General features: G+C 41.9%; 1 protein-coding gene and 1 long non-coding RNA gene across 4 annotated transcripts in view; one reads left to right on the top strand and one right to left on the bottom strand.

Moving 5' to 3' along the window:
* Positions 1-15,319, bottom strand: part of DHX15 (DEAH-box helicase 15) — a 61,628-nt gene extending 46,309 nt beyond the window's left edge. Inside the window, exons 1-3 of the mRNA XM_019453593.2 lie at positions 15,122-15,319; positions 7,905-8,340; positions 2,247-2,440 (exon numbers count right to left, since the gene is read on the bottom strand). Of these exons, the coding sequence (XP_019309138.1) occupies positions 2,247-2,440; positions 7,905-8,340; positions 15,122-15,192 (701 nt within the window). The 5' untranslated portion in view covers positions 15,193-15,319. The remainder of the gene's footprint in view (positions 1-2,246; positions 2,441-7,904; positions 8,341-15,121) is intronic.
* A 42-nt stretch (positions 15,320-15,361) lies between these two features.
* The window catches only part of LOC109269599 (uncharacterized), a 55,502-nt gene continuing 47,979 nt past the window's right edge, over positions 15,362-22,884 (top strand). For all 3 annotated transcript variants that reach the window (XR_002081162.2, XR_008421823.1, XR_002081161.2), the window contains exon 1: positions 15,362-15,794. This is a non-coding gene — a long non-coding RNA (uncharacterized LOC109269599). The remainder of the gene's footprint in view (positions 15,795-22,884) is intronic.

Below are 22,884 nucleotides of genomic sequence, written 5' to 3'. Positions count from 1 at the left end.
ATACATCTTTTTCTTAAAAAATTTTTTTTAGCATTTATTTATTTTTGAGACAGAGAGAGACAGAGCATGAACGGGGGAGGGTCAGAGAGAGGGAGACACAGAATCTGAAACAGGCTCCAGGCTCTGAGCTGTCAGCACAGAGCCCGACGCGGGGCTAGAACTCACGGACTGCGAGATCATGACCTGAGCCAAAGTCAGCCGTTTAACCGACTGAGCCACCCAGGCGCCCCATGCATATATCTTTTGAAAGCCTGCCACTTCCTCTCTCTCTCTCTCTCTCTCTCTCTCTCTCTCTCTCTCACACACACACACACACAGACACTCTCTCTCTCTCTCTCTGACCCAGTGTTGCATATAACTTTCTTCTCTCCCAGTTTCCAAATTCCGTTTTCCTTGCTCAACTGTAGCTTACCAAAGAAGAAACATTCAATACAGTGAATGTCAAAATAATTATATCATTTCTTCTAAAAATGAGTAGAATCTACCTTTATTTTCCTCCAGTCCTTGACATTATCTACGTTTTAAATTAGTATAAAATCTTATGATTTTATGTAGTTCTTTCATCAATTATATAATTACAAATAAACAATATCCAATGAAGTTTAAGATACAAACCAAAACAAAGCCTTAAAGTCAAAAGGCAAACTAACTTAAATAAATACTTGTCCAGCTACTATATTAAAAACAATATTGAGGGGCGCCTGGGTGGCTCAGACCTGAGCGTCCGACTTCAGCTCAGGTCATGATCTTCAGTTCATGGGTTCAAGCCCCACATCAGGCTCTGTGCTGACAGCTCAGAGCCTAGAGCCTGCTTTGGATTCTGTGTCTCCCTCTCCCTCTGCCCCTCCCCCGCTCAGGCCCGCGGGCGCACGCTCTCTCTCTCTCTCAAAAATAAATAAACATTAAAAAAAATTAAAAAAAACAAAACAATACTGAGGGGCACTTAGGAGGCTCAATAGGTTAAGCATCCAACTCTTGATTTCAGCTCAGGTCATGATCTCATGAACTCACAGGGTGAGTTAGAGCCCTGTGTGCTTGGGATTCTCTCCCTCTCTCTGCCCCTCCCCTGCTCGCTTACTCTCTCAAAATAAACAAACATTAAAAAAAAACAATATTGAATTCTTTAACCTGGAGTTCCAATAAAATATTATCAAAGAAGCTAGAAAAAATTGACATGAAACTTAAAGAGTAATTGGATGTTTTGATTAGGGAAAAATTTTAAGTTGTGAATATCATAGCTGTATTTTAAGAAACTTTATCTTTGAGCTATATACACTGCAATATTTAGAGATGAAAATATATAACGTCTAAGATTCGTTCCAAATTATATGGGACAGGGAAAAGGTTGGGATCTGGATGAAACAAGACTGTCACAGCTGAAGATGCCGAATACATGGGAGTTCGTTATACTACTGTAACTTCTGCATACATTTGACAATTTCCATAATACATAATTTACCCTACAACACCGCATATATTTCTGCCATCAATGACTCATTTCACTGCCCATGTAACATTCTGTTCCAAAAACGTCTTTTAAAAACCTCAGGGAAGAGATTACATTGTGACAAATCACTTTTAAAAAATGATTTAAATGTCACATATACACAGAAAAAACAGAAGCAACAAAAGGGGAAGATTTTCAAAAGAATTACCATCAGGCAACATGTATTACGACTTATGCAGAGTACAAGTGTAAGACGAAAAAAGAATTAGGAGTTAAAGAAAATTTTAGAAAAAAGCTCCACATGGTAGTCAATAATGCATCACAGCTATAAAGGAAAAGGAAAAGGAATCTGAGGAGACTCCCAGAGTATATTACACAACAAAAGATTCCTCTCTTTAGCTCATAATATATGTATGGTAATAGCTGTATAATTAACATTAAAAGCCCTTTTCCCCAAATAATTTCTATCTCATCCCACACATCTTTCTTTCTAAAGTAACTATCCTTTACTAAGATGCATCACTTAACTTTTCTATCATTTAAGTGATAGAACATTTCACCTACGATACAGCACAAAGTAACTAAAATCTGACCTTTGAAATTCATTGTCTACTGAACTATATATATTACCAGCAAGAAAGAGAATCCATAACAAAAAGTCACCTAGTAAGTCTAGGAAGGTCTACTCTGCACTAGTCTAAACTTGGATGACTTGAGACTCCACTAGCAAGTCCCCTGTCTAGTGGCAGAAAACTGAAAGGAGAGAAACAAAGTAGCCATTTTTAAAGATAGTACTTACTTAAGAATGGTTTTTGCACTACTGCAGTCTTCAAATCGAATGGAGTAACCAACTTCCTGGCCCAACATCACATCCATTTCATCAGCAACTCTCTGAGCCACACTCATTGCAGCCACTCTCCTGGGTTGGGTACAGGCAACTCCTCTCTTGGGTCCTGGTAATGATCGCATGTACTCCACACACCACTGTGGAATCTATCAAATAATTTCACATTTAAATTAAATTCTACTCTGCCTGCATATTAGGTATACTTAACATGTCGTATTTTATTGCATTCCGATCATGTAAAACAAAATTCAGTCAGGCACACCACAAATTATTAAGACTCAAACTTACAGCATGAGCTCTGTGAGCTCTCTAGGCCAAGGAGGAGTCCTACATAACACTGATATGACATAACTGTACTCCTGAACGGGCTAGGTCCCCCGAGGCTGTGCGGAGTACGCTCTCTAACATCAACTGTTCCATCATTAAGCATTTCTCTATACACTGGAAAGAAACTCAACCCATGAAACATTCTACTTTAGGGTCACCTGGGTGGCTCAGTCAGTTGAGTGTCTGACTTCAGCTCAGGTCATGATCTCACGGTTCGTGAGTTCGAGCCCCACGTCGGGCTCTGTAACCTGGAGCTTGCTTTGGATTCTGTGTCTCCCTCTCTCTCTCTGCCCCTCCCCTGCTTGCACTCTGTCTCTCTCTCAAAAATAAATAACATTAAAAAAAATAATAATAAATAAATAAATAACATTAAAAAAAATTTTTTAATAAAAAAATACAGAAAAATTCTACTTTGTAACAAATGTGAGTTTCCAAAATTATTCTAAGAAACTATTAATTAAATTCTTAATGAATTACAAAATGCAGGTAAAAATAGAAATCACATCCTCTTGTAGTTATAGAGCTATGTGCCTTGTAAGTCCATTCAAATTTGGTTTGTAAGCTATCCTTCTGCCTCCAGGAGAGGAGGCACAATACCAACACCTTAGGTGCCATCTTAAAAGTCAATTACAGTAATTGTCAATCTCAAATTCAACAGCACCTGGAGAAGCCAGAAAAATCACCAAAAACACCAAGTGCAAGCTGGATGGCTGCCATGGTGACAGTGCATTTCCTCCTTGTTCCATTATCAATAGAACCTAATAGAACCTCGAATTTCATTGCTCTTCATTCACTTACCTGCGTAAAAACCACGGAAAAAATCTAAGTGATCACTACGAGAAATGGGAATCTACTGCTGTAAGTTCATGATGGGTGTCCATAAAAGCATCCAAAAGCCTAACAAACTCTGATGCTAGAGAAAACCCACGTGTGGGTTTTTTTGGTACAGGATCTGTACAAGGACACCTGTATATAGGTTGCTGTACCATTACTGTATTTTAGTTAGGTTACTTCTGCAATTTGGGGATAACTGTTTTCACCGACAAATATCTGACAGGGGAAGGGTGACTTTGCAACCTAAGAATTTTTTAACGATATGTATCTTTAAAGGATTTGAAATGAACAGAAATAAATACTACCCTAAAACAGAAGGGTCTCCTCTCTACGTCTGTAAACCCACAAACCAAAGTTTAAGTGGCTTTCTAGCAAAGTTTTATAGATTTATCTCATTTCATCAAGCTTCTTACATAGGCAAAAACATGTACTTTATAAGACCAAACAAAATGAAATTCAAAGGAACATTTGCCATTCAGTTAAAGCTATTTAAAACTAATTCTGAATTCTGAAGGCAAGAATGTTCAGAAGATTTTTAAATTTACTCCAGTGAAATGGATAACTTACTCCCACTTTAAAAACAAAATATAAAGTTTTGACTAATATAGCAATTTCTGAACTTCTGATCTCAAAACCTCTTTATACTCTTAAAATAACCAAGGATACCAAACTAATAGATTTACTATATTAGGAAATTAAAACTGAAAAATTGTTAGACTATTAATTCCTAACAATAAAAGCCCACTCTATACTAACACAAACATTTTCTACGAAAAATAATTACATCTTCCAAAGAAAAAAGAAAAAATTAGCAAGAGTACATTGTTCCTGCATTTTTGCAGATGTCTAATGTCTGGCTTACTAGAAGAGTTTTATTCTCTAATGGGCTTCAATTCTGGATGTGTTGCCATTATTTTTTTTCACTGGAAGTAAACTCAGAAATTCCCAGGACCTTAGAAAGAGTTTCAAGGACCTTCAAGGGTTCCCAGACAGTATTTGGAAAACGGCGCAGTCAATGCCATCTATTCATAGTTCTAAGAACAGCATTAAGAAGGGAAGCAGGAACGGAAATATGCAGGGTACAGGCTTCTTCAAACCAGGCTTCAAACTGGCTCCAACCCTTCTTTTCAGCTTCTGCCCTTCCATTTGAGGCTACCTTCCTAAAAACCGATCCTCAACCCTCTAGTCTTATTTTACACATTATCCTGATTGGTCTCATTCTCCTCGGACTTCTAACATTACCTAGAATACACCAAATAACAATCCTAATGACAGTTCCCATACCTAACCTTGTGGTCATTTCCACCTGAGAAGCAGTCCATTGATATCACAAATTCAAGAAGTTCAAAACCAAAACCATTTCTCCCCTTCCTCCAAATACTTATTAATTCCTCCCATGTCCCCTCAGCAGTATTAACATCCTAACTCCAATCCACCTGTCATTCTCCATTCTACCACCTTATCCAGTCGAATTTTTGTGATTACCTCCTACAGATTCTGTCATCAACATTCTCAAAGACAGAACATTGTTGTAAAAATTCTTATCATTCTCCTCCAGTGAAATGCTCTAATGGCTCCCCCATCTACAGTATGATACATTAAGGCTCTCAGCCTGCTGTTCATCTCACCTGCCTCTTCACACACACCCTATGTGCTGGCCAGGGTATACAAAGCTTTCTCCTCTCTGAACTTGCGCCCTTGTTCATGCGGTCCCGTGGACTGAAAGAACTAGCTTTAGTCTCTTATATATGGATATAGTAGGAACGTAGCAAGTTGCAATGCAAAGTGACTTTATTAGGAGTCTTAGTCAAAAGTTAAGAGTCGATAGTTTAGATTTTGCTTCGAGGATTTCCTTTTCTGACAGGCACAAAAAGATAACCAAAAATGGCTGACTACTCTTAGTGGTTTCGAGACAAAGTTTTTAATAGGATTATGTGAAAAAAGCATTTGGATGCAACTCATTATTCAAGCTTTCAGCTTCCCTTTGAATCCCCCAAATGCCCTGCCATTGTAAGTACACAAAAACAAAAAAAAACCCATAAATATTAATCCAAATAATCACAAACCTTTTGTTTCAAACTGATGTTCTTCTACATTAATTGCTCCTAAATAAACTCATCTCTGAATTAAGGTTAACCACGTAAGACCACAAAATAGCAGCATGAAATAAATATAACTTTGGCTATAACAAAGGAATAGTTTTAAATACTGAGCCCACCTAAATATCTATTACGTAACTTAGGGCAACCCACTATATCTCTAAGATTGTTATGAGTCTAAGGCTCATTTTGCTCATCTGTAAAATGGTGATTAACTTCCTTGTAGGGTTGTTGAAACACTTAAGTGAGGTAATACATACATAGGACACAGTGCCTAGCTTTATCCAACTGTTAACTAAACAGATAAATTAACACTATGCAAACTAGATAAACCAGTTGAAGTAATTCTTCAAAATACTATACTAAGAAGTTTAGAGTTATTATATCTTTTCACACATTATTCAAATTTTCACAAGGTAATAGTGAAACTGAAATCAGTTTCAATTCCTAATATCACCACAAGAAGTTTTCTTTCACTTATTAAGAAAAATCATTTTAAAGGCTCAGTCTTCAAAAGCTTCCTATTCCAGTTCCCATTGTAGCCTTCAAAATGTTTCCGTGATATACCCAAATCGATAGGTTTGTAGCGTATGTAACTTTTTTTTTTTTTAATGTTTATTTTTGAGACACAGAGAGCATGAACGGGGAAGGCCAGAGAGAGCGGGAGACACAGAATCCGAAGCAGGCTCTGGGCTATGAGCTGTCAGTGCAGAGCCCGACGTGGGGCTCAAACCCACAAGCTGTGAGATCATGACCTGAGCTGAAGTCGGATCCCCAACCAACTGAGCCACCCAGGTGCACCTTAAAGGCTCAGTCTTTAAAAGCTTCCTATTCTGGTTGCCACTGTAGCCTTCAAAATGTCTCCATGATATACCCAAATTGATAGGTTTGTAGCATATGTAACTTTAAAAAAATAAAATAAAAAAATGGGGCGGGCGGTGGGGAGGTGCACCTGGGTGGCTTTGTCAGTTAAGCATCCGGACTCTTGATTTCGGCTCAGGTCATGATCTCTCCGTTTCATGGGTTCGAGTCCTGCATTGGGCTCTGTGCTGGCAGCGTGGAGCGTGCTTGGGATTCTCCCTCTCCCTCTCTCTCTCTGCCCCTCCCCACTCGCACTGTCTCTCTCAAAATAAGTAAACTTAAAAAAAATAGAAATAAAATAAAAATAGATGGTAATCGCATATGCAGTATGCTTAATTCTATACATGTATCACAGGTATATAAACGTGGAAAACAAGCCACCAGGAAACACAACATAACAATTTATGAATTTATTAAATTCATTTCAGTACTCCCTGGATTTTCCACATTTTCTACAATGGCCAGGGACGACTACTTTTGTAGTATCTTAAAAACTTTTAAGTCAAGCATATGAAAATATGATTAACACTTCACTCACAGCAAGGAAACGCAAATGAAAAATTACACTCAGGGGTGCCTGGGTGGCTCAGTGGGTTATGCATCCAAGTCTTGATTTCGGCTCAGATCATGATCTCACAGTTTCATGAGTTTAAGCCCCGTTATCAGGCTCTGCACTGACCCTGCAGAGCCTGTTTGGGATTCTCTCTCTCTCTCTTTCTCTGCCCCTCCCCTGCTCACCATCTCTCAGTCTCTCAAAATAAACTTTAAATTATTTTTAAAAATTACACTGAAATGCCATTTTTTACCTATCAGATTTGTAAAATTTCACATTCAGTAGTATACTCTACTTGGATATGGATCTACTTGCTCATGAAAACCATTAGAAGCAGCATGGGGTCTATAACGTGGCTCCAGTAAACAATGGCTCATCCATTTTTGAAAAATATCCTAGACATATTACTAACAAGATACTAGTGTTTACTTCTATGTACACGGCGGGGAGGATGTAACTAGATGGATGGAGGTCATGCACGGGGAAACAGACTTTAATTTAGCCATTCCATTTTTTTTTTAAGCATAGATAATCCTCACATGGTTCAAAACAATTACAAAACAAAACAAAGAAACAAACGAGAATAGCAAAAACAAAACCGCCCCAATGGATCAAATCTCTACACTCAAGCAATGGACAAAACTTGTACCTCCAAATTTGCACTACCCCAGGATCAAAGCGGTGGGAAAGCATCGTTCTGCCATACTTAATATTAACAAAACAGCACTGCTATTTTCCTCTAGACTCAGGAAAACAGGCGTTCCCTACCGGATTCCCACTCTCTGTGTCACTGAAAAGTGCTAACCATCAAAGCAGCTATTATTCTTCAGGATGTTCTACCAGACAGACAATGGGAAGGACGACCAGAATCAAATAAGCAACATTTAGTAACGGTAAACATCAATACAGTATATACCATGGTATACGATAACTCACCTGTGTTGTTTTACCAGACCCAGTCTCACCAACCAGTACAAAGGACTGATGTCTAACCAGAATATCTGTAAACCTATCCTTGTATTCCCAAACAGGGAGCTGAAGCCGTTTCTTTAAAATATCATAGTATCGAGGAGTATGGGGTAAGTTGGTAAATGGATTAATGCACTGTGGAAGTGATGTGTGTCCTGCATGTCCGGTGTGTGTTGAATGAGCAGAATGTGTCGAATGTGTTGAATGAGCAGAGTGGGTTGAGTGAGCTGAATGGGAAGCTTTTAAAGGTGGTAATCCAGCACTGATAAGCATAGCATTAGTCGAAGCTCGCAATTCCTTCTCCTTTTCTTTTTCCCTCTCCCGCTCTCTATCTCCTCTATCACGTTCTCGGTCTCGATCTTTAGACCGATCTTCACGATCCCGGTCACGATCTCGATCCTTCCTAAAAACAAAAATTTAGAATTCAGATTCTGAAATTTTACGCAAAATGTTTTTGGCAATGTTACAGTCACAAAGAAAGTAAATGTCCAACAACCAAATGTATAAAACCAATGTAAAAAACTCAATGAATTACTTAAGTATCAGAAATAATGATAATAAAAAGTCATTATAATCAAGAATTCTCCATGCCTCACCCATAAACATCTTTCCCTCCAGGATGAGGCCTCAAATTTTGTTAAGGGACGGCCTCTTTCTACAACCGTTAGTCACCAGCTGAGATAACACAAGAACTCAGACTCGAGTAAGGTAAAATCCCTTCTTAAATAGGACAGCAGAAGTTAAAAACTGAGGGCAAGGTGGGGAAAAGGTAGAGGTAAATAAAGCAAAAAGAGGATGATACCACAATCTTCCCCAGATTCTCCTTCATGTTACATGAAATGGTATTTTCTGCATTGACTAGTATGTTCAAAATTCAAAACTATTTCTGTACTCAAAGACAATTCCTTTTCATGTAACAGGATATAAATTAAAGGACTGTAGGTGAGTTTGTTTCCAAGTTACACTTTCCAGCACGTTCTCAACATTGTTTAATAAGCATATATTTGCTCTATAAGAAATACTAAAATCAATACACTTTCATTATTTTGTTTTCATTGTTTACTCCTACACGATCTCCTTTATAACAACTGCAAAACACTGAAATTACTTTGTAAGCCTATGTATATTTTTGTCATCCATCAAGTGAAATATAACCAATAAAAACAAGCTCCAATGAACAACAGTAAATTTTTTTAAAATGTTAAAATTCTGCAGATGGCCACTGTATTAAACCTACGTCAATTTTAAGTACTCAATTCTAGTATCTACTTCTATTTACTAGACAGGATTCCTAATACAATACTTTTTAAATAATCTCTGCTTCTTTATTCTACTAATCCTGTTTACTTCAGAACAAATCCTATAGCAAACGGGCCACAAGGTGTTTGGATCCAGACTTGAAATAGTGAAGCAACACAGAGCTAGAAGACAAGCCACTTACACATCACTATCCCTTATCCATAAGACACAAAAGACATACAAATTTCCCATACCCCAATTATCAGTAGCCAAGCAGGAAGGACCATTCATTCTCTAGCACATCAGCAGGACAAGAGAAATCCCTTGGTAGTATACAGCTAAAATGCTAGACCCAGCAAGTTAGGATGGTTTCCCAACTACAGAAAGGAGACCAATTATATTTTATGTCGTCCTCCCTAAAATATAATTGAATTGCACAGGAATTTACATAGGCAGAAAAGTTTTATTATGTGCAAACATACATACACACATTTCATATGTATATATACTTTCATATACCCATTTATACTTTTCATATACATACAAAATATATACATGAAAAGCGATTCTCCCTTCTCCCATCCCAGTGTTCACCTCCAGAATCACAGGAGGTAACAAGCTTGGATTGAAGCCTTTCATCCCATTTGGCACAAAGAAAAAGAAAATCAAAGGGAAAAAGAACCCCAAGGATAACCTAGTAAACATACAAAATTAAGTCTCAGAACGCAGCTCCCTACCCTATCTTTGAAATATGCCATCAACCATCCTTTCTTTGCTTTCGCATTCTGCCTCCGGTCTCAGGTGCTCATTAATTAAATAAGCATATTGCCCTGAATGTAAATGGGAAAGTTTGTAACTTTGACACAGTAATATGCCCAGCAAAATGAGAAGCACCGTAGCCATGAATGGTTCAAAGACCAGGTATCTAAAAGGTCACAGAACATAAAAGAACCTTTAAAGAACGATCTGGTCTAAATGCAAAGGATTCATGTTTCTAGTACTCTAGAGGTGGGGGGCAGGGTGCGACAGAAGACCATTACCTGACCAACAAGAGACACAGGACAAAAATAGAAGTTTAATGAACTCCACTATACTCCTAGCACAGTACCAGGCACTTAACATATGGACCTAATCTTTCAAGAGTTATAAAATACGGGGGATGGAAAGTGACTGACAAAGTAAATCATATCACCTTGTTAACAGCGATACAAAAATGTTTTTCGAGGGCCTATTTCATCAGAAACTTCATTACCAAAAATAAATATAGCATAGGAAGCATAAAATACATTCTAAGGACACAAGATTTAACTGCTAAGATATGGAAGTAAAGACACCACTGGCAAGGTATAAGCTTCAATTTACTAACCTGCAAAATGAGAAGTATTAATAAAATAGTAATAAGAAAGCAACAGGAAGTGGGACACCTGGATGGCTGTCGGTTGGGTGGCCAACTTGGGCTCAGGTAGTGATCTCGCACTCCGTGGGTTCGAGCCCCGCATTGGGCTCTGTGCTGACAGCTCACAGCCTGCAGCCTGCTTCAGATTCTGTGTCTCCCCCCCCCCTCTGCCCCTCCCCCACTCGTGCTCAGTCCCTCTCTCAAAAATAAACAAACATTAAAAAATTTTTAAAAAGAGGGGCGCCTGGGCCGCTCAGTCGGTTAAGCGTCCAACTCTTGATATCAGCTCAGGTCCTGATCTCAAGGTTTGTGAGTTCAAGCCCTGCATCAGGCTCTGTGCTGACAGAGCGGACAGAGCCTGTTTGGGATTCTGTCTCTCCTCCTCTCTGCTCCTCCCCTACCGTGCTGTCTCTCTCAAAATAAATTAAATATATATATATATATATATATATATACATATACACACACACATGTGTGTGTGTATATACGTATTTAAAAAAGAAAGAAAGCAACAGGAAGGATGCAGAGGGTAAATTCAATCATCTTGAAATGCTGCCTATGATTCAAACTACCTACTTTCAATGGCGGAGGGAGGATAAAAATTAAGTCAGCTAGGGAGGACTCTCAAACCCGCTGCTTCATAAATAATGTGTAGACTACCAAGTACATGCATGTCTTCTTTTTTTAAACAAGCACTTTTATTATACAGGAGTTTTGTTGGCACAAAGATTTACTCATTGAGATAAGAGTAATGTTTAAAAACCTGAGTAAAAAACAGTGCTTATTGATCACACAGCCACGGTACTGGCAGGTAGACACAGTATGACACAGTCGTGAAGCACTTGTTTCTTAAATGTCTGAGCCACTGCCCTGGCTCAGCACTTAAGCTAACAGTATGACCACAGTTACTTCTTTGTAAAATGTGGCTACTCATATGTCTTGTGCAGTATTGCAAAAATTAAATAATATACGCAGTGTGCTTAAAATTGTGCCTGAACACAGTAAATGCCCAATAAATATGCTTATCATTAAAGTTTGTTTTTTAATTTACAATACCATGTGAAAATTCCACATGAAATAACAAGAACTGCTTGTAAGATGTCAACGGATTATTAAAATCAGAATATTTTAAATAAGCATTCTTTTTTATCTGGCAATCTCACTTCTGGAAGTTCTCCTAAGGATAGAAGTGCACAAACATGTATGTATACATATCAATAATCTTTTCACTTGTAAAATAATGAAGACTGGGAAACTACCTAAACACCAACAAACAGGAAACAGGGCAGACAAGTCATGATACCCCTTTACAAGTAGAATATTACAGAGCCAGTGAAAAGGATAATGTATATCTATTCTATTGTTTGACACATTTCTTAGTAAATAAAAACCAAAACGCAAAAACAACCAATATTGAAACATCCCACTGGTAATAAATATTACAACTTATATTTGTGAATAACCATGCAAAGACTAAATACAATGCTCATCAAGGGGTTAAACAGGAGGATGAAGATTTCAGAGAAGTTTCTGCCTTTTCTTTGTATCTTTAAGTATAGACATTTCTTCTGTTCCCTGGGGCAAGTGACTTAAAACCTCACTTTCATCAAAGGACTGCAGTGAAAATGTGGTTATACATACAAAGCACCCAGAATCCTTTGGGGAGCACAGTTATGTATTCTACCCATGTTTTGTTTCACTTGTCCACAATTAGGAAGTAATTTCTGGGGGGCCTGGGTGGCTCAGTCGGTTAAGCATCGGAGTCTTGACTTCAGCTCTGGTCATCGTCTCACAATTCGTGAGTTCACGCCCGCATCCGGCTCTGCACTGACAGTGCGGAGCCTGCTTGGGATTCTCAGTCTCCCTCTCTCTCTGACCCTCCTCCACTCATGCCATCTCACACAAAATAAACGTTAAAAACAAAAATGTTTTTTTAAGGAAGTAATCTCTGAAACAAACATCAAAATGGATAATGTCCCTATGTTCATGAAGTTTTCTCCATACTTCAGTTGTCTTTTTTGGTAATAATTTTATATTATTATAGAAAACGTGGGATGATGAAAAAAGCAGTAATAAGGTCACTATGTAACAGAAACCTTCAACTTTTGTACTTGATCTCCAAATAAAATACAGCAAGACTAAATAATGCCAGATACAGTTTGGGAACTTGAATCTAAATGAAATCTTCCACCAAATTACCTTCCTTCTCTGGGGAAATGGGCCAGCCATTTTCAGCAGTGGAGTTCGTAAGACTGACAAGCCTATTATTCCCTTAGATAAAACCACTTGCTAATAACTATTAGGACCAAAAACAAAAAACCCTTCAAGACTCCACAGCAGTCAACACAAGTTAACTTTTAAAATTATCCAATTGGGGGGGGAGGGGGGAACCCAAGCACTATCAAACATTGTAACCCACTGTTAAAGAAAATTAGTTCTGTGAGAAGTGATACAGAAATGCGTACAGAAACTTCTCTCCAGAATATCTCAGAACTTGGGCTTTATTCCAAAGAACTCTCCTTCACTGACAGGTAGATGTCCTGTAACATCCAAGAGAATCATAGGGTCACCATCGCAGACCCGAAAACGTCCACATTTTTATGGAGCATATCTGTTTTGCAAGAGAAAGGGAGCAGCTCTATATGTACCATGGAACCACTCATCTCAAGAAAAGCATTGAAATGGTGCACATACACACAAATATGAATAAATGAATTCACTGCATCCCAGTGTATTTTGTTCCAACGTGAACTCTTGTGAGAGACATCAGTTGCATCTTAGCCAGGCGATGCAATTTATTTTTACTTCACAGGAACCAAGAACCAAGTGCTCCCTACTTTACAACCCGTTACAAATGTCATTAGGATAGGCTGCATTGACTTAACTACAGCCATGGTCTGTGCTGTAAAGAAAATGGCCAAGAGTGAGAATGAAAAGACCAAGGTTCCAGATCCAGCTACACACTAAGAGCCCAAGCCACCGTAACGGAGTCTCCATCTCTCATCCCTTGAGTGGAGCTGATTATACTCTTCAAAGTCACTTCCAGCTCTAAGGAGTCTGTGACACTATAACCCAAATGTGCTAAAGTTTTGCTGGGGGCAGGGGAGGAGAGATCCTAAAAAGAAAACAGCCTAAAAATAGAGAAAACGAATGTCTAACATTGTAAAACTAAAAAAATTACAAGATTAAAATGTTACATACTTCTGCTTTCCACATTCAACAGGGGAAGGTATCAAAAAGTAGACCCTACCCTGGTTTATACTCCAGACACTGAACAGACACCTGGAAACCAATCCAAATGAAGAACTTTGGGCGGACAAAAATTCACAGAAGTTATATAGATGGCTTGACAGTGATTCTTTACGCTCTCTCCACATACGCAAGGATAAAATTGTGAAAAGTATTTGGACACTCAGACTTTTGTGTTCTAGCCTGAGTTATCCAAATAAATCTCTGAACTTCAGGAATGAAAACACACACTGGACAAGAAACGATTTTGATGAAATTGCTAAAGTCAACTGTTAAATTCCTCTGTAGCTTTCAGAAAATGCGAAGGGAAAGCAATCGGAAACAGCACGAGTCTGTATTTCAACTCCCCAACAACCTCCCCACGGGCGACATTTTGCCATAAATACTAAAAACGTTTTGAAAGGTGTCTGCCTGTTTCGAAAGCTACTAGCAGAGGGGCAGAAAACGAGAACTTCTTGGGGGGGGGGGGGGGGAATGCCTTCTAATTCCCATCCCAGGGATGCCCAACAACCAGTTTTAGCCAAAGCAGGAAATAAAGGAGATGGCGGGAGCGTACGCAGAGAGCGGAAGTTTGCCTAGTATCTACTTTGAAGTGTTTGAATGGACCGAGACACAAGCTCTCCCGCCAAACTACAAATGCAGTGGCTCCAAACCACCAGGCCTCCTGCCCATCAGGTATACTCCACATTTTCCTTTCCCCCGCAGGCCCTCTACTCTCCCTTCCCCCGAGAACTCGTCCGCACGCCTCACTCAACTCCCGCCACCCCCATCCCAACCTACACAAGAATCCACGCGCTTCCCTCACTTTCTGGCCTCCGCGTTTCTCCTTGCGGGGCACCCAGCCGCCCCCCACCCCCCCGCAAGGTCCTCTCCGCGGTCGCTCGGCCTGAGAAATACCTGGTGCCCTTGGAAGGAAATACTCCCGCCGCGCCCTCCCCCACCCTCTCCAGGCCTTAACCGGGAACCCAGGCCACGAGGTCCGCGGTTCCTCCCGGCTGCTCCCCTCGAAGTGACTCTTGCTTGGCTCGGCCCGGGGAGGAGGCGCCCTCGTGGCCACGCAGGCCTCTCCACCCTCCCGATTGGGCCGGGCGGCGGCCGCACCACACATCTCCCCGCGCCCTTGCCCAGCCGAACACCGGGAGTGGCGCCGCTTTCCCCGACCCGCCGCTAGTGAGCCAAGCCCAGAGGGAAACAAAGGGTCGGGCTCCAGGGCCGACGTGGCTAGGCCGGCCCTGGCCCGCTCTCCGCGGGGACCCCAACAAAGCCCGAGCCGCTGCCTCGCGCCCCCGGCCTGGCTTACCCATCGGTCCCCGCACGCTTCTTGCCGGAGGGGTAATCCTCCCCCAGGTCCAACCGGTGCCGCTTGGACATCTTCGGACTCTGCAAGCGCGCGGATTTGAAGGAAGAAGAAAAAGAAGCTGGCGGCTGTATTGCTACAGTCGAGGGCAGCTACTTAACTCTGGAGGACCCCCACCCCTCCCGCTACAACAGCCTACACCGTGCGGCCGGAACCAGGAGCTAAAATGGCGGCGGCGGCGAGGGCTGGGCCTGCGCGCGCGCTTCCGCAGCGTGCTGTGCGTGCTATGCGTGCATGCGTGCGTGGTGCGCGCGCACGCATCGTAGGCGGGAATCCCAGGCCCGCCCTCCTTCCGCCTCGGCGGCTTCCTCCCCCCTGAGAGCTCTGTCCGCCAACGGTGCGGCTGCTCAGAGGTGTATGTACTATGGCCTTCCTGCCCTTCTGATTTGGGAAATTCAGAGAGGAGACAGTCTAGTCCTGCTTAGGGAATTTTATCCGTCTCCATTATCCTGGCTTTAGGGGAGTCTGACACCATGAGAGTTTAAGAAACTAATCAAGATCATAACAGCAAAAACAGGGCAGAGCCAAATTTGGAAGCCAGTATTTTATAACTACAAATCTAAAAGAACTTGCAGCCACTGACCAGACCCCTTTCAATTATGTCAGGGAAACTGAGGTGAGAAAATGTCAAAACTCGACGTGATCCATTTTGCCCCTTTTTTTTTTTTTAAACTAGCACGGGCGGCCTGTATTCAATCTATATTTTGTTTGTATGTATGTTTTTTCCCAGAATAGAGGAAACGGACAGTAAAGGCGTAATTTGCTTTTTTTACCCCCTGTGTGCCTATTATGGGATTCCACAGTGTTAACCCTACTTCTGTCCTCATTTTTACAGTGACACTGCAAGGTAGGTGTTAATAGATGTGAACACTGAGCCTGGGGAAGATAAGTCATACGGTCATAATAGCTATCCGAAAGCCATAGAAAATTGTTGGGGTGAAATGACTTTTATGACTTTTGTGGGTCTCTGCACCCAGAGCATATGTGTTTCCCAGTTTGAAGGCTACCATTAAGTACTTTAAAATTTTGGAGAAATAATGATGGAAAAGTTGGAATTCTATCCACCCTAAGAGAATCAGCCTGTCTTAAATGTCTAAGGAGACCTGGTGAAGGAGGATCTGAAATCAAGACAGTGATGCTTCTGCCTCGGTCCTAGGTTGTACTGAAAGAAAAGGATAACCTAATCAATTGTGTTGTAATCTGAATGAAGAAAAGCCATACCTACCAAAAGATAGTGGCCTTTCTGGAATCTATAATAAGGGGAACAAAAAGCCAAAATCCGCCAGAACGTTCACACTGCTTGGAAGGAGGGGCAGAGTCCTGTGCCTAGATGTTCTACCTTGGATTTTTAGATACAACTGGCCCTAGAAGAGAGAAGAGCCACCCACCAGGTCCCTAGAGCTTCCTGGAAATGCCAGGAAATACTTCCTTTACACCAACTCTTTATCTACTAGACAAACCTTTGATCTATTATTTGTCTGTGGCATGAATTTATTCACCTGGAGGGAACGTCTCATGCAACTAACCAGCTCCAAATGTCCAGTCAGAGATGTCTTCCAACCTAAATTAACGATAATGAAAATAGCAAATGCATATAAAGAACTTAATGCGTACCAGACACTGTTTCACGTATATAAATATTTTCTTAAGTTCATTTATTTATTTGAGAGAGAGCGAGCCAGGGAAGGGCAGAGAAAGGGAGAGAGAAATTCTCAAGCAGGCTCTGGGCTGATAGCGTGGAGCCTGATGCAGGGCTCGATCCCACCACTGGGAAATTATGACCTGAACGGAAATCAAGAGTCAGATGCTTAACCGACTGAGCCACCCAGGCGCCCCTGTTTCTTATATATTTTAACCTATCTGGCCCTTACAACAACTTTCAGCTAGGTGCTATGAGCTGGACTCCTTTACAGATGAGGAAACATGCACAGACAGGGTTAAGCACTGTGGGCAATATCACAGTTCTGGGATTCCCAGACTGTGTTTAAGTGCTATGCTGTGCTGCTGCTAAGTAGGTATTCTTATTCCACATTGTTCTCCTAGAGTTTGGTTATTAAGGACAAGTTCCACGAATCTGACAAACTCAATGTGGACTGATAAACTGAATTTTCTACATTGTACGAGGGGAGGACTCATTTACAGGGCTCTGGGTAGACAAGTTAGGATTTGGAAGATTTGAACCCAGCCTGACTACAGAGCCACACTATTAACCACTACACTGCATCACTATTGTCTATCTTAATTACTTCATGTACTTACTCACTCAATGAGTGTTTATTAAACCCCCATGTCAGGCACTGAGTTTAGTCCTGGGGAGACTAGACAGAACAAAATAGTCATAGCTCCTGCCTTCGTAACACTTATCAAAGGAAGAGAGGCATTAAACAGCTACGTACGAAAATACCTGTCATTTGTTAAAGCTCTGATAAGCGCTAAAAGGGCCATCTAAAGGAGACAGGTGCTCTGCACACACATAACAAGTGGTTCTGACCAGAATGAGTGTTAGGGGAGACCTGAGAAAAAGACATGTAAACAAAGACCTAAAAAACGGGTACAAATTGGTCAGGCAAAAAGAGGAAAGCATTCCAAACAGAGAAAACAGCCTGTGCAAAGGCCCCAAAACTTTCAAAGGTCAGATGCAATCCATAGACCGAACAAACTACCGCAACGAGATGAGGAAGACATTATCCTGCAGATCCAAGAAGGGACCACATCATGCAGAGCCTGAGGGGTTTTGCTAAGGATGTGGAGACTTTATCCTTCCCAAGAGCAACAGGAGGGCATCATAAAGTTTTAAGTGCGAAGACAGTATGATCACCCTTGAGCAATTGCCAGGATCAGTTGCCACAAATCCCCTGCTTTGGATTCTCTTTAGCAGCAAAATGCCTACTAATTTGCAAGAATCTTCAGTACTGCCTTTAATCACCCTGTCCTCTCTCCACCACTTAATGGATAGAAATGGTTACAAAGTGTAGTCGGCACTATGATTGGCCATGGAAATCCTGCCAAGAATGAAAGACATCCCTCAGTTCCCAAAAAGGCTACCTGAAGCCATCCTTTAGCTGTCAGCTCCTTTCAGGAAGCTCATTGGCTAAGGGAAGGTCCCCAATGGCATTTTGAATACAGTGTGGAAGTATATGCACCTCGTCCTTCTTCCTAACTTGGGACAACTGTGAGCTCCAGAGTCTCAGAGCTCCCTGCGAGGTCATCTGGGGCTGTTGTTATAATGGCATCTTCTGTACCGCAATACGGTTCGGTTGGTAACCACCCAGAGAGTTAGCTCAGACCCCACAGTTAGGAGTATAGTCCTCAACAAGACTGGCCTTGCTCCAGATGCCATCCACAAGTTCAGGGGGCCCAGGCCACCTGCACTTCTGACTAACTGGCTGCAAATTCAGGTTCCCCCACAACTCCCTCAGGTTCACTAGTTTGCTACAATGACTCACAGAACTCAGGAAAGCACTATCATTATGAGTACAATTTTATTATAAAGGATACGAATTAGGACCGGTCAGATGAAGAAATAGCATGAGGTCTGGGAGGGTCCTGAACCCAGAGCTTCTGTACCCTCTGCCTGTGGAATTAGGACACATCACACTCCCAGCACGTGAATGTATTCACAAACCAGGAAGCTCCACCAAGTTTCAGTACCCAGAGTTTTTACTGGGGTTTCATTTTGTAGCCATAATTGATTGAATCATTAGCCCCATGATTGAACTCAATCTCCAGCCCCTTTTCTCCTCCCTAAAGGTCAGGAGGTTGGGCTGATGTCAAGAGGCTCAAAGCCTCAAACTTTTTTTTTTTTTAATTCTTTTTAGTGTTTATTTTTAAAAGAGACAGAGTGGGGGGGGGGGGAGGGGAAGGGCAGAGAGGGAGACACAAAATCTGAAGCAGGCTCCAGGCTCCAAGCTGGCAGCAAAGAACTGGATGCAGGGCTCGAACCCACAAACGGGTGAGATCACGACCTGAGCCCAAGTCGGCCACGTAACCGACTGAGCCACCCAGGCGCCCCTCAAAACCTGAACCTTTTAATCGCAGGGTTTGTCTTTCTGGCATGACCAGCCCTCACCCTGCACCATCTTATTAGCAAACTCAAGTGTGGTCCAAAGACCCACCATAAATGGCAAAAACAGTCCTATCACTTGGGAAATTCCAAGGGTTTAGAAGTTACCTCTCAGGAACCAGGGACAAAGGCCAGTCAAATCCTGCATTATGCAAAAGCATCACAGCCCATCTTTTTCACTGTCTGATCCTGCTGTCCTCTCTTCCCTTCCACCGGTGTTGGTCCTAAGTGTACTCCTTAATAAACTTCCTGAACATTGATCTTTGCTTCAGAGTTTACTTTTTAAAAAAAAAAAAAAATTTAATGTTTATTTATTTTAGAGAGAGAGAAGGGCAGAGAGAGAGGGAGTCACAGAATCCGAAGCAGGCCCCAGTCTCCGAGCTGTCAGCACAGAGCCTCACGCGGGGCCCGAATCCACAAACCATGAGATCACAACCCCAGCTGAAGTCAGAGGCTTAACCGACTGAGCCACCCAGGCGCCCCCAGAGTTCAGAGTTTACTTTTCATGGAACCCGCTCGAAAAGATTTGGTGCCAGGAACGGTCCAAGAAAGCAGACGCCGTGGTTGCATTTTGAAGTTGGCCACTGGTCGCCGGCCCGCAATGAATCAGTGTTGATGGGTAGAACATAGCTACCACGACGAGAAAACAGGGCAATTGTTAAAAGTTTTGCCCATGGTGTACTGGGAAAGAGCCTGTGGTATATAGTGAAAGAACATGCATTGCTGTCAAAATATGAGGGAAATAGTAACTGTAAACATATAGGATGTGATGGCTATGCTAAATGGAATTGATGCTTTGGAGAGATAATCAATGATTAGAGTGGTAGATGTGCAATTCAAAGTCAAGTGTGAACACCAGAAGACCTTTTGGGAGCATATAAAGAAGTTCTCATCTCCTGCGGTGGGAAGGCAGAGAACACCGAGGACCAGTCCCAGGACTTAAACCCGACAGTACAGAAAGCCAAGTGGAAACTTGCAAAGATTAAACTCTCAACATAGGCAGACGTGATATGTCAAAGGCAGGGCCCCGGTAGGGAAAGAGTGGAACTGTCACTCATGGGATGGGGGCACTTAGGTTGATACACCTGAACAATGTTGAATTTCTAAATCCCCTTCAACCTGCTGAGACTGCCCAAATGCCCCACTCCTCCCTATTAAAAGCTAGTGGCCCTTGCTTGTGAATTAGTGACAGGCCTCCTGTCTGCGGGATAATAATGCACTTCTCTCAGGATATACCCCCACTTCCCCTGCTGACTACTAGGCAATAAAGTGAAGTCACAACATATGATATTCCAGGGACATCTTAGGGTTGATAATATTGGAAAGTGACCCTGTCCCACAAAGGCTGTAAGACCTAGCTAACAGGTACCTGCAGGAGCCAAGAGGGTGTGCATGGCAACAACTAAATTTAAGTGTAAGGGACACGTTAAGACAGGAGATACAATAGGGGCACCTGGGTGGCTCAGTAGGCTAAGCGTCCGACTTCAGCCCAGGTCATGATCTCATGGTTCGTGGGTTTGAGCCCTGCGTTGGGCTCTGTGCTGACAGCCTGGAGCCTGCTTCAGATTCTGTGTCTCCCTCCCTCTCTCTTCCCCTCCCCTGCTCTCACTCTGTCTCTCAATAATAAATAATAAACATTTTTAAAATTTTTTAAATAAAGAGAGGAGATATGATAGAATTATATAAAATGCTCAATTTAAACCACGGAAGGCAAGCAAAAGAACAGGTGAAAAAAGAAATAAAGAAAAAACTATAAGGAATAGAAAACAGTTACAAAATCAACCTAGGGAAAGAAGAAAAACAACTTACTTTAAAAATAAGTAAAGGATTCAGAAGAACCTGGGTGACTCAGTCCGTTGAGCTTACTTTAAAAATAAATAAAGGATTCAGGAGAACCTGGGTGACTCAGTCAGTTGAGCTTCCGACTTCGGCTTGGGTCATGATGTCACAGTTCGAGAGTTTGAGCCCCGAGGTGGGCTTATTCCTGTTTGCAGGGAATCTACTTCATAGCCTCTGCCCCTCCCCCTCCCTTTCTCAAAAATAAACACTTTTTTGAAAATGGGGAAAGGATTTAAAATTTTTTTTTTAACGTTTTATTTATTTTTGAGACAGAGAGAGACAGAGCATGAACGGGGGAGGGGCAGAGAGAGCGAGACACAGAATCGGAAGCAGGCTCCAGGCTCTGAGCCATCAGCCCAGAGCCCGACGCAGAGCTTGAACTCACGGACCGCGAGATCGTGACCTGAGCTGAAGTCGGACGCTTAACCGACTGAGCCACCCAGGCGCCCCGAAAATGGGGAAAGGATTTTAATAGACATTTCTCCAAAGTAGATACACAGATGACCGATAAGTACATGTAAAGATGCTCAACATCACTAGTCATTAGGGAAATGTAAATTCATACCACAATGGGAGGGTCACCTGGGAGAGACACCAAGTGTCCGACTCTTGGTTTCAGCTCAGGTCATGATCTTGTGGTTTTGTGAATTCAAGGCCCACGTTGGGCTCTGTGCTGGCAGCTAGGAACCTGCTTGGGATTCTCTCTCTCCCTCTCTCTCTCTCTGCCCCTCCCCTACTCATGCTGTCTCTGTCTCTCTCAAAATAAATAAATAAAACGTTAAAAGAAAAAAAAAACACACAATGGGAAGCCACTTTTACACCCATTAGGATGGCTACTATGACAAATAAAACAAATATTGGCAAGGATGTGAAGAAACTGGAAACCTTGTGCACTGCTGTTGAGAATGTAAAATGGAGTAGCTCAGTTGGTTAATGACTCTTGATTTCAGCTCAGGTCGTGATCTCATGGCTGTGAGATGGAGCCCCGCGTCGAGCCCCGCGTCGAGCCCCGCATCAGGCCCCCTCCGTGCTAGGCATAGAGCCTGCTTAAGATTCTCTCTCTCCCTCTCCCCCTGCCCCTCCCCGCTCCAAAGGACATGTACTATATGATTCCACTCATGTGAGGTGCCTAGAGTGGTCAAGTTCATAGAGACAGAAAGTAAAATGGTGGTTGTCAGGGGCTGGGGAGAGGTAGAAATGGGAATTTCTTGTTTAATGAGTACAGAGTTTCCATTTGAAACACGAAACCTTTCTAGAGATGAGTATATGCACAACAATGTGAACACACTTAATACCACCGAACCATATACTTCATGGTTAAAATGGCAACCATCATGTTGTATATATTTTGCCACATTAAAAAGAAACGAGAGAAAGAAGGTAAAAATTGTTGCTTCCCTTAAAGATCTGAAAGATGGATGGGTGGGAGTCTGCATCATACCCCCATTTAATTTACTGGTCTGGATGCTGCAAAATCCAGCCAGATTCTGGAAAATGGCAATTGACTATCTCAAACCTAATTAATAGCGTCCCCAATGGCAGCTGCTGTGTCAGGTGTGTTACCTCTGCCAGAGCAGATTAGCATGGACTCAGGTATGTGACATGTGGCAGTGATCTGGCAAATCCACCCTTTTTCTATCCCTATCAAAACAAGAATCAGAATTCACATTCCTTTGGAGTACGCAACAGTTTCCATTTATAGACTTGCCCCAGTGCTGTGTTAACTCTGCCGTCCTCTGTTATAACAGAGCCTAAGGAGACATGAACCAGCTGGACCTCCCACAGAATATCACACTGGTCTGGG

This window comes from Panthera pardus, unplaced genomic scaffold (genome assembly GCF_024362965.1).
Source record: "Panthera pardus isolate Hobbes unplaced genomic scaffold, ASM2436296v1 HiC_scaffold_13, whole genome shotgun sequence".
NCBI lineage: Eukaryota > Metazoa > Chordata > Mammalia > Carnivora > Felidae > Panthera > Panthera pardus.
Note: the sequence above shows the minus strand (reverse complement) of the source record. Positions and strands in the feature narration are given on the sequence as shown.